The sequence below is a fragment of the Ictidomys tridecemlineatus genome, chromosome 2 (assembly GCF_052094955.1).
Source record: "Ictidomys tridecemlineatus isolate mIctTri1 chromosome 2, mIctTri1.hap1, whole genome shotgun sequence".
Classification (NCBI taxonomy): Eukaryota; Metazoa; Chordata; class Mammalia; order Rodentia; family Sciuridae; genus Ictidomys; species Ictidomys tridecemlineatus.
In genome coordinates, this window is record NC_135478.1 from 202,105,992 (window position 1) to 202,118,459 (window position 12,468).

General features: G+C 34.4%; 1 protein-coding gene and 1 pseudogene across 10 annotated transcripts in view; one reads left to right on the forward strand and one right to left on the reverse strand.

The window, feature by feature from the left end:
* The window catches only part of Akap9 (A-kinase anchoring protein 9), a 127,291-nt gene that overhangs the window by 12,265 nt on the left and 102,558 nt on the right, over window positions 1–12,468 (reverse strand). For all 10 annotated transcript variants that reach the window (XM_021732781.3, XM_078040439.1, XM_078040440.1 and 7 more), the window contains 4 exons: window positions 12,237–12,425; window positions 8,859–9,003; window positions 4,726–4,945; window positions 3,695–3,845 (listed from right to left, as the gene is read on the reverse strand). In XM_021732781.3, the coding sequence (XP_021588456.2) occupies window positions 3,695–3,845; window positions 4,726–4,945; window positions 8,859–9,003; window positions 12,237–12,425 (705 nt within the window). The remainder of the gene's footprint in view (window positions 1–3,694; window positions 3,846–4,725; window positions 4,946–8,858; window positions 9,004–12,236; window positions 12,426–12,468) is intronic.
* LOC101955319 (Golgi phosphoprotein 3 pseudogene) lies at window positions 299–2,904 on the forward strand (annotated as a pseudogene).

Genomic DNA, 12,468 nt, shown 5'->3' on the forward strand with positions numbered 1-12,468 from the left:
ATAATGTACTAATTAAAAAAAATAATAGAAGGCAGACCAGTAGAGGAAGGGAATCAGAGGAGAAGAGGCAGGTGAAAGGGGAGCTACTGGGGAATAAGACTGATCAAATTATGTTATGTACACGTACAAATGTGGCATAATGAATCTCACTATTATTGTTACAATGCACCCCCTTCCCCCCCAAAAAAGCTTGGTAAATTAATAACACTTTTAATCTTAAATATTAATCTTACATAGTTAAATATGAAGCAGGGAACATTTCTCCAAATAACAACCTTTAAAAATGTGTTTTTGCGGCTGGGGAGCTTGGGTTATGTTGGGGCAGCGGCCGCCCGCAGGAAGGCGCTCTCCTCTCCCGCCCTGCCGACGCCGGTCCCACCTGCCTCACCCCGACCCGTCTCCTCATGACTGCTCCCGGACCAGTTGCCGACCCACGTCGCCCCAGAACAGTGATTTAACACGGAAGCCCGGGTCGGGGCCTCGGGGGAAGGAGGAGGAGGAGGTGGAGGGAGACCCGGTCGGTCCCGCGTCCCTCTCGGCCCGGCGCGGCTCCTTGGCCCGAGCCATGACCTCGCTGACCCAACGCAGCTCGGGCTTGGTGCAGCGGCGCACTGAGGCCTCCTGTAACGCCGCCCAGAGCCGCCGCGACGAGCAGGATGACGACGACAAGGGCGACTCCAAGGAAACGCGGCTGACCGTGATGGAGGAGGTGCTCCTGCTGGGCCTCAAGGACCGAGAGGGTTATACATCATTTTGGAATGACTGTATATCATCTGGATTACGTGGCTGTGTGTTGATTGAATTAGCATTGAGAGGAAGGTTACAACTAGAGGCTTGTGGAATGAGACGTAAAAGTCTTTTAACAAGAAAGGTGACAAGAAAGGTGATTTGTAAGTCCGATGCACCAACAGGGGATGTTCTTCTGGATGAAGCTCTAAATCATGTTGAGGAGACTCAACCTCCAGAAACAGTCCAGAACTGGATTGAATTACTTAGTGGTGAGACATGGAATCCATTAAAATTGCATTATCAATTAAGAAACGTGAGGGAACGATTAGCTAAAAACCTGGTGGAAAAGGGTGTACTGACGACAGAGAAACAGAACTTCCTACTTTTTGACATGACGACACATCCTCTCACCAATAACAACATTAAGCCGCACCTCATCAAGAAGGTACAAGAAGCTGTTCTTGACAAATGGGTGAATGACCCTCATCGCATGGACAAGCGCTTGCTGGCTCTCATTTACTTAGCCCATGCCTCGGATGTCCTGGAGAATGCCTTTGCACCTCTTCTGGATGAGCAGTATGACTTAGCTACCAAGAGAGTGCAGCTTCTTGACTTAGACCCCGAGGTGGAATGTCTGAAGGCCAACACCAACGAGGTTCTGTGGGCAGTGGTGGCGGCATTCACCAAGTAACTCTGTCGGAATGAAATGTTTCTTTCATGCAAACCAGTAGTTTTTCTTCTATTGACTTCTGGTTTTCTGCAGTTTGTACTTTCCCACACTATAATTGGCTTTTGTTTTATAAAATGGTGGGTGGCTTTTTCTTTTTGTATGTATGCAGGATTCTGCTGGTACAAGAGGCCTTCCTCTTTCTGTTTTTAACAAATTTACTGCCATATTGGCATTCCATTCCCCCGTTGCCATTCTCACTGTTACCTGTTTTGGGTTTCTGATGTACTTTGTCTTCAAAGTACTTCCAGTCACCTCACTTGCACAGTTTCTGGATTACCTCAACTTGAGTTTTCCCACATATGCATGCCCATCTATATCATTCTGCCTACAATTCAGACAGAAGTCACAACAAGGCCTTCAACTCACCAAAGGTAAATATCTGTATCTATTAGGACATTTTATACATAGACCTCAGTTGAGATGTATACTTAGCAAAATTATTTTTAAATTGAGACAGCACAGTAAATACTTAATATAAAATGCCCCTTGGATTTTTGCTTCCCATGTAAATCTATTGTATGATTACACTTGTTATAATTTTAACTATTAAATCATAAAGGTCCAGTTGTTTCAGAAAGCCAGTTTGGGATGAGCTGCATTCCAGTTAAGCTGTATATAGTTTGAATTATATATAAATTACTCCTTCTTCTGGCCACCCTGCCTCCATCTTAGTATTTTGCAAGATTTGATTAGTTGTACACCTGGTGTCCCTTACTAGCTTCAGTCATTGTTATTTGATGGCAAAATAGACCTCTCATCGTTGAAAGAGAGAAAAAATGTGTATCTGGATTGGTGCTGGGATTTTTTTGAGCTCTGCCATTCATGGTACTTTGCATCTGTTTTTGGATTTTTTTTTTTGAGGGGGTGTGTCTTAACTGTCCTTATGATTTCTGTAGGGAAGAGGCTTGTGACCAGTACTAATCTTGAGTACAGTTTTTTTTCTGTCAAAAAGTAAATTAATGTCTGCTCTGAAATGTCATTTAACTACTTACACTTCCTTGGGGGGAAAAAAAATCAAATGTCAGTCCTAGCAGATGTTGCATGTAAATTGGTAGCAAGTAATGACTACAACTCAGATGATTAAGAATTTTGTAACAGAAAGCTCTGCTGTTTTAATTTTTTATATACAGTTATGATAATTAGCACATTGTAAGGCTAGAAACCTTTGCTTTTAAAGTTTATTTTTACTATTTCTTTATCACTGTTTATCATACCACCATTGGTTTCATAATGTAAATACTATACATTGAACAAATTAAATGTCAATTTTTTATTACTATAGTTCATGTTAATAGTGGGGCTTTCAGGTGTTTAGGAATTTCTTTGGTTAACATTCATTGCAAAAGTACTAGATGGTGTATAACTCTAGAGTTGAATTTTAAGGGATTCCCTAATATGTATACTATCTTTTTATCTGAAATAATAAATAAACTATGATCTTGAAAGTGCCTGAAAAAAAAAATGTGTTTTTGCTTCACAGTTTCACTGTTTTAATAGTTTTTTTTTATTGTTAAGTACTTCTGTATGAATAAGTTTCTGAGAAAGCCTAATGTTCTTTTTTTAGTTTTTTAAAAATATATTTATATATATTTATAGGTGGACACAATACCTTTGTTTTATTTTTTTTATGTGGTGCTGATGATCGAATCCAGTGCCTCACGCATGCTAGGTGAGCACTCTACCACAGGAGCCCCAGCCCCAGCTCCAGCCCCCAATGTTCATTTTAAATATTCTTGAAGTATAACAGAAGGGCTCCTGGTACCAGGAAAGTATTCTTTTTACCCTTCTTTAAGAGGAAACAGGAACCAAAAAACTACTTTAGTATTAAACAGACACAACTGCCCTATTTATTAAAATGTGTGTGTACTAATTCATATCCCAAAAATATGGTGCAGCAGAGCAATCTGTCTGCTTCCTCGGATATAACAAAAATTTATCGTACCATTAACATTTCCTCATAATTCAGTTTAGATAACACCACAACAATATTCAACACATACAAGAGTCTAAGGTTGTCATTTTTTTAAAAATATTTTTTTTAGTTATAGAGGGACACAATACCTTTATTTAATTTATTTATTTTACGTGGTGCTGAGGTTTGAACCCAGTGCCTCACACGTGGTAGGCAAGTGCTCTACCACTGAGCCACAATCCCAGCGATTAAGATTGACATTTTAGACAGAGAAAAATTTCAAGAATTTAGATTTTCCAAAAACAGAAGGGCAAAGAGAATACCTCAAGTTGTTCTTTATCTCTCTCTTCATTGCGTCCCAATTTGGCTTTTTCCTTCTCTAAGGCCCACTGGAGCTCTCTTGATTTTTTCTGTTCACTTGCTAGTGTATCATTAAGCAAACGTAGTTCATCAGTCTTGTCTTTTACTTCCAATCTAAATAAAATGAATAAATGAACTTTCATAAACCTATTCTATGTATTGAGAGAAACAGGCAACATTTTTACTAAAGGGCTGAGGCATATTATAAACTACCTAATAGAAAAATATAAACTATTTAGAGATTAAGGATTAACTGTGGTTTATTTCAAATTACCTGTTCCTAGTAGTAAACTACCATTATTTACCAATGTAACAATTATCCAATCTGTTTCTAGAAAAGAATATTAACAAAACATTTCCCTTGTCTTTTACTGAACATGGGAATTGTCATGCATTTTTACAAACGAGATACCTTAGTATTTACACCAACAAATATATCCTTTTCATAAGCATTATATCTTCAAATACTGTGTATTTTGGCTAACTAAATTCTGAAACATATTGAGATCATAAAGATTAAGTTCATATTGGCTGGAGGTAAAATAAAGATCACAAGTATATCTTATACAAGTCTCAAATAGAACTGAGGGCCACAATACAGATTGGGCCAAAACAATCTTAAACTTATAATTTGGAAAAATTGGGGATTTTCACCCTCTACTGTAGTTTTTTCCTATAAATAACAAAATCACATGCTACTTAAACAACATGTATTTTATTTTTATAATATCTTCATATAATATTTATGACAAAAGTACTCCAATTCCTTCACTAATACACGTTTATAATAAGGAAGTGTGGTATGGGGCTGGGGATGTGGCTCAAGCGGTAGCGCGCTCGCCTGGCATGCGTGCGGCCCGGGTTCGATCCTCAGCACCACATACAAACAAAGATGTTGTGTTCCCTGAAAACTGAAAAATAAATATTAAAAAATTCTCTCTCTCTCTCTCTTTAAAAAACAATTAAAAAAAAAAAAAAAGGAAGTGTGGTATACCTGAATGCTTCTAATTCCTTTAGATGCTTATGCTGTGCTTTGAGTGTTGTTTCAAGTTCTAATTCCGTTTGTGCAAGTTCATTTTTTAGTTCAGCAACTACCATTTTTTCTGAACTCAGGTGTTCTTGAAGTTCACTTGCTTTGTCTTTCATATTGCTGAGCTCCACTTGCATCTCCAGAATTTGAGACTGCTTCTGCTGCATAGTATATTCCATAAGTTCTAAAGAAAAAATGATCAATATTTATAATTTAACCTAGTAACTCCTATTTGGTTTATAAATATTTTATTGATAAGAACTGATTTGTAACATAGGAGATAACTGCAAAGCAATCATGAAAGGATTACAGTCCCCAAAGTTTAATACAAATAAACTTTATGCATGTTTTCCTCATAGTGGTAGTAGCCAAGATTTCAGAAGTATTTATGAAAATAATAAAAGTTTAACAACAGGGGCTGGGGTTGTGGCTCAGTGGTAGAGTGCTTGTCTAGCATGCATGAGGCACTGGGTTTTATCCTCAGCACCACGTAAATGTAAAAACAAAGATATTGTGTCCACCTAAAACTAAAATATATAAAAAAATTTAAAAAAATTTCTTTATTTATTAATTTTAGTTGTAGATGGACACAATACTTTTATTTATTTATTTTTATGTGGTGCTGGTGATTGAACCCAGTGCCTCACTCAGTTAGCCACAACCGCAGCCCTCCAAGAACTTTTGAAAATCACACATAGTACTTGTAGGCGTTATTCATGTATCTATGACTATAATGGTTGCTTCTTTTGTTCAGCCTCTCTTTGCAGACAGTCCTTAGGAACTTTACTTTTATAATTGTTCCAGAAATAGAAGTCCAAACTCCAGTTGAGATCTTGTTTTTTTCAATAAAAAGGAACCAAAACCTCCATAATACACATCTGTTACAATGAAAACAAACTCAAGAATTAAAATCTCGGCCAGGTGTGGTGGTGCAAGCCTGTAATCCTAGTGTCGTAGGAGGATCATGAGTTCAAAGCCAGCCTCAGGAATGGTGAGGTGCTAAGCAACTCAGTGAGACTCTGTCTTTACATAAAATATAAAAGAGGGCTCAGTGGTTGAGTTCAATCCCCGAACTAAAATCTTAGACATGTTAAATAAGAACATGGTTACAAAATATGCATCAGGATCCTGTTTTTATGACAAAAAATATACTTATGTACATATGCACATTGAAAAGGTCTGTAGACATATTTACTTGGGTGTTAAATAGTCATTATTTTAGGATTTATGTGACTCAAGATGTGATTTTACTCTCTTGTTTTTCTATCCCACCATAAATATGTAACACTATATATTTAATAAGAAAAGTTTTTACTTAAAATTTTAGCAAAGTTCATCAACAGACATTACAATTAGTAAGAATGATATTACAAGAAGGACATAACATTGACTTTAGATGATAATCATGTTAATTTAGCTTTTAAAACTATTTCTTAGGGGTAGAGGTTAATAATTTACACATATAAACATGAATCTACAGAGATAAGACTTCAATAGCATTCTATATAAACAATATTAATTCCCTTTAAAACTTTTCAATTAAGCCTTTGTCTACAGGGATATGTTTAATTTAACTTATTATACCTGTTTTCTCTGAAGAATTTTAACATGATTCAGCTTTTCAATGACAAATTTTGAGCTTGTGTTGTGATTTTAAAGTCTGCAAAAGCACAGGTGTTTCTATCACTACTACATGAAACAGTTACTAAAGATGCATGTGTCCTCAATAGATACGATAAGAATTTAATAACGATTTCCATTTATAGTTAAATTAAATAGACTTTTATCAGAAAGTGGGGAAAAGATATAAGCAAGCATATCACAAAAACAATAATCCAAATAGTTGATAATCATATGAAAAAGCACTAAGCCACTTGAATAATTAAAATCAATTAAAACTACAATTATGTACTGCATGCCAAATGGATTGGCAGCAAAGGTCTAACAATACCGGAAAGTTGGCAAAGTTGTATATAACACAACTCTCACATACTGCTAGTGCATGCACAAATTGACAAAACTACTTTTTAAAAAAATATTTATTTTTTAGTTGTAGTTGGGCACAATATCTTTATTTTTAATTTATTTTTATGTGGTGCTGAGGATCAAACCCAGGGCCTCCAATGTGCTAGGTGAGCACTCTACCTGTGAGCCACAACTGCAGCCCCTAACAAAACTACTCTTTAAAATAGTAAAATAGTTTGGTGTTCTCTAATAAATTTAAAGATATGAATCCTATGACCCAGCAATTTCACTCCTAGAAAGACATAAGTACAATTGCATCAGAAACACTTTGCAACAGTGTCCACAACAGCATTGACTCTAATAGCTAAAAAGCAGAAACAATCTAAATCTAATCAACTACAGAATGAAATATTATATAAGTTGTAGAATATCCAAACAAGAGAATTCTATATGGTAACAAAAATGAACTACAGATAAATGCAGTAAGTTGGGATAATTCAGGAAGGTGACAGAAGCAAGACATAAAATATACAGATAAAGTTCGAAAATAGAAAAACTAACATATGATTTTGGAATATATAAATTAGTAATAAAACTAAAGAAAAATCAGGATAACCTCTAAGTTTCTAAAGAGGGGGCAGCTTTAGGATGTGGGCAATGTTCTACTTCTTAACACAAGCAATGTCTCCTCCACAGACATTCATATAATAATGTTATACTGGGGCTGGAGTTGTGGCTCAGCAGTAGAGTGCTTGCCTAGCATGTGCGAGGCCCTGGGTTCAATCCTCAGCACCACATAAAATAAATAAATTAAAAAAAAAAGGTATTAAGTCCAACTACAACTAAAAAATAAATATTAAAAAAAATTAAAAAAATAATGTCATACTGAAGAGTTGAATTGTTCACTTTTCTGTATGTTGTTATAGTTAAATTTTTAAAAAGAGGGATTAAAAAAGAAATGGCTACTTTCATTATGGATTTCCTTTTCCTTTAGGTAGTTATCCTCTAGTATGTAAAACATCTTTCTTAATGTACAGCTTTAAGAGAGTTCAACATCTCTAGCAATTAGAGAAATGCAAATCAAAACTACTCTAAGATTTCATCTTACTCCTGTCAGAATGGCAATCAATCATCAAGAATACAGGCAACAACAAATGTTGTTGAGGATGTGGTGGAAAAGGCATACTCATACATTGCTGGAGGGACTGCAAATTGGTGCAACCACTATGGAAAGCAGTATGGAGATTCCTCAGAAAACTGGGAATGGAACCATCCTTTGACCCAGCTATCCCATTCCTTGGTTTATATACCCAAAGGACTTAAAGTCAGCACCCTATATAGTGATGCAGCTGTATCAATGTTTATAGCAGCTCAATTCACAATAGCTTATCTATGGAACCAACCTAGGTGTCAATCAACAGATGAATGGATAAAGAAAATGTGGTATATATACTTAATGGAATATTACTCAGAGCTTTAAAGAAGAGTAAAATTATGGCATTTGCCCGAAAATGGTTCGAGTAGGAGAATATCATGGTAAGCAAAATAAGCCAATCCCATAAAACCAAAGGCCAAATGTTTTCTCTAATTTGTGAATGCTAATTCACAATAAGGTGGGGGGTAGTAGGGAAGAATAGGGTTACCTTAGATTAGGTAGAGGGAAGTGATGGGAGAAGAGGGGAGGAAATGTGGGGATAGGAAAGATAGTAGAATGAAACAGATATTATTACTGTATGTATATATGTGACTACATGACCAATATGATTCTTCAACATGTATACTCAGAAAAATGAGAAATTATATCCCATCTATGCATGATATATCAAAGTGCATAAATGCATTCTACTGTCATGTATAACTAATTAAAACAAACAAACAAACAAACAAACAAAAAGAGACCATGAAATTAATTTGTTTAACTTGGTCAAGGTAAGGCTACTGTATTTAAAATTAGATAGTTATTTAAAACCAATTTGACAATCCTCTAGCCACTACAGTAATTAATACGATTAATGTTATGAAAATGAGAAATCAATACCACTAAAAGGAAATGTTTTAACTGAGTAATAATAATGTAGAGTGAAATATTTTCACCCATTTGTGAAATTATATGAATCTGTTTTGTAACATACCTAGGTTTGGTTTATCATTTTCTTGTTCTCTTTTCAAGGTCATTTTCTTGTCATTAATTTGAGCACGTAGTACTTCAATTTCAGATAATAAGCTTCTTCTGTCTATTTCTTGGAGATATTCCATAGCTGCTTGATATTCAATACCCTTTTTGTAACAAAGGAAAAGAAAAAAATCAAGTGAAGAGAGTTGTAAAGATAATAAAATTAACAACCAGAAGTCTGAAGAACAAATGAACTACACATGCTGAAGTTTTTTTCTTTTAAAAATTTCATTATTTTTCTTGTCTAAAATATGGGAAGATTTCTTGCAGATAGATGCTTCTTTACTCTAAATACTGTAGTGTATTTCCTAAAAATAAGAGTATTCTTTTACATAACTGCAGTACAATGATCAAAAGAGTAATTAACTTATCATAATATTATCTGGTATAGAGAGTTTATTCAAATTTTGCCAAAAGTTCTTTAAGGAAAAAAATGTGATTCATTCCTTTGTCTTTTGTGAGCTTAAATTTTTTGAAGAGTACAGACAGGTTATTTTGTTACATGTCCATTAATTTAAAAAAACTTTTTTGGTCTAATGTAAGTCAAAGTACTTGAGGTGTTCAGCCAGCTTTCCCCAATAATAGCTTATATAATCAGAGCACATTATCAAAACTAAGAAACTGACATGGATAAAATTCTATTTAAATTATAGGTTTTAATAAAATTTCATTTGTTTACATGTACTCATTTTTTCTCTTGGCATACAGTACTATGAAATTTCATCACTTGAACAGGTTCATATATATGTACCACAATAAGAGGACATATTATTTCAATCACCACAGAGACTACTCTGTAGTCCTACCCTCTCTCCCTAATCCTAACCTCTGGCAACTACTAATATGTTCTCTATCACTATAATTTTGTCATTTTTAGAAGTTACATAACACACAGGAAGTTTAGGGTACTGATTGTTCCTTTTTAAATTGTTGAATAGTATTTCATTGTATGAATATATCACAGTTTCTCCATCTACTCACTTACTGGAAGACATCTGGGTTGTTTCAAGTATTGGTTATTACAAGGAAAACTACTGTGAACATTCATAAATAGGTTCATAAATAGACACAAGTTTTCATTTCTGTTGATTAAATATCTACAAGTGTGACTGCTAGGCTATGTAACAGATGTACGTTTACCTTAACAAGACACTGCCAGATTTAGTTTCCAGGGTAGCAGTCCTACTTTACACTGCCTACCAGCAATGTATGTGACATGCAGTTTCTCTCCCTCTTTACCAGCACTTGGTGGTGTCACTATTTTTTATTGTGCCCAGTCTAATAGATGAATGGTGGCCCCAGTTGGTTGTGGTCTCATATTTTCCCAAGTAGATTCTGATTATGCATTTTACAGAAGTACAACAAATTAATTCTTTCATATTAGGAAGTACTCGATGTCTTTTTTTCCTCATTACTGGTAATATTGATTCTGATCATTTGGATGGGGTTTGCAAGGTTTCTCCAGTGTAAAGTTACTGTTTTTCCTTTTGTAGTTAAAAATGATCTTTTAGGAATTTTACTTTTCTTATCAACTTTTTCACATTAGTTTTAGCATCCACTGTTGATTATTGCTGAATTGATCGTTACTATATTGTTGAATAAAGTATGATCTTATAATTCCTTCGTTCCTTATACATTTAATAGCTGGCATTCAACTGTGATAAGATATATCCATCTATATGAGCTCATGAATTCTTATTTTACTCTTAACTTTAAAATATGTCACTTTCATTTTGTTTGATCTTTTAATTTTTTAATTTTGGCCAGTGAGGGAACCTTCAACAGGCTTCTGTGACCTTCTGACATATTCCCTTATTTCTTTGAATAATTCTTAAAATGCTGGCAAAATGAGGGATTCCAGGTTTACCTTATTGTCTTCCTAACTCTATTCTTGGAATCACCAGATTCAAAAGGATTCCTGATACATAAGTCCTGGGTACTAAGTATTGTGAGAAGATTAAAAAAAAATTTTGTTTTAGTTGTAGATGGACACAAAACCTTTAATTAATTAATTTATTTATATGTGGTGCTAAGGATCTAACCCAGCAATGTACACTGAGTTGCAACCCCAGCCCTGAGAGAAGATTTTTAACTACTGATTTGATTCTGTTGTAGGTCTTTTTCAGGTATTCTATTTCTTCCTGCATGAATTTTGATAAGTGATTTTTTTTTAAAAATTTCACCTCAATTTTTTTATTTGTATAAATAAAATAATTTATAATATTTTGTTATTTTATTTGTTGCATGTTTAATTATGATCTCATCTTCATTTATAACATTTAAAAATCATAATGAATTCTCCAGAAAAGATTTTCTTATTAGCATTTTCAAGGAACCAATTTTTAATGTTTTATCCTCTATATTGTACTGGTTATACATTTCATTAATGTTTTTTACTTTATTATAGTTAATCTTCATTATTAATGGATCCTGTGTTTTCAGATTTGTCTACCTGATAAAAAGTTTTTGTAACCCTCAAATCAATACTTGTATTGCTTTGTCAGACATAGTTAGAGTAGTAAAAAATTTAAATTTCCTCATGCATATGTTCCTGGCTGAGTTAAACAAGGGCATACTCTACCTTTGTATTTTGGCTCTCATATTGTACACAAATGTCCTGTTTAGTAACTTGTTTTTCCATATTGTGCTTTTAATTTATGATTTCATGGATTTAAATGGCCCACAAGTGAAGGGCTTGGTGTTCCTAAGTGCAAGAAATCTGTGACGTGCTCTAAGGAGAAAAGTGCGTTAGATAAGCTTCTGTATGATTGCTCTTGGCCGTGTTAAACATTAATGAATAATATACAACAAAGAAGGTATCTTTTTTCTTTTTTTAATGGCACTGAGTACTGAGCCCAGGGTCAAGAGTATGCTAGGCAAGCATTCTACCACATCTCTTCTCCCCTCTCATATAAGATTTCTTTAAACACAACCACACAGAAAATAAGATCATGTATTGATTGGTTGATGAAAATATTGTGATTGAGGCTTGCAGTAACCTATTCCTGTATTTCCCACAGGAGCAATGACTTCTCGTAGGTTTATAAAATATAACTACTGCAAATAATGAGAAGTGACTGTATCTTATTCCTTCTCTTTTCTTTAGGTTTTACTGCTCTTTCTAACTTTCCAAGTTTGAGAACTATCTCATTAATTTTAAGTTTTTCTTACTTTCTAATATAAGACAAAGGTAATGTTCTTCTCCTAAATACTCTTAGTGGCCCCTGTTAAAAATGCTAATCTTCATACTTAAATTAAGACTCTAAAACAATCAGCAACTGATTTTCTTATTACTATTAAAGATAGTATTCTTTAAAATAAAATTTTGTTTTGATACCTGTTCTTGTATTCGCTGTTCCAAACACTTTAATAATCCAACTGCATCTTTAGTGCCTAGAGCTGTCAGTTCAGTCTGAAATGTAGCCAGCAAAACATTGCACTCCTTTAAGAAAACATGTTGGAGAGCAAGTAGAAATTCCCCTCGCCAGTCCGGGAGGCTCTCTTGAGATTGAGAATTATCATAAACCTAGCAGAGTACAAATAACTAAAGTTAGGTTTCAAATAAGCAT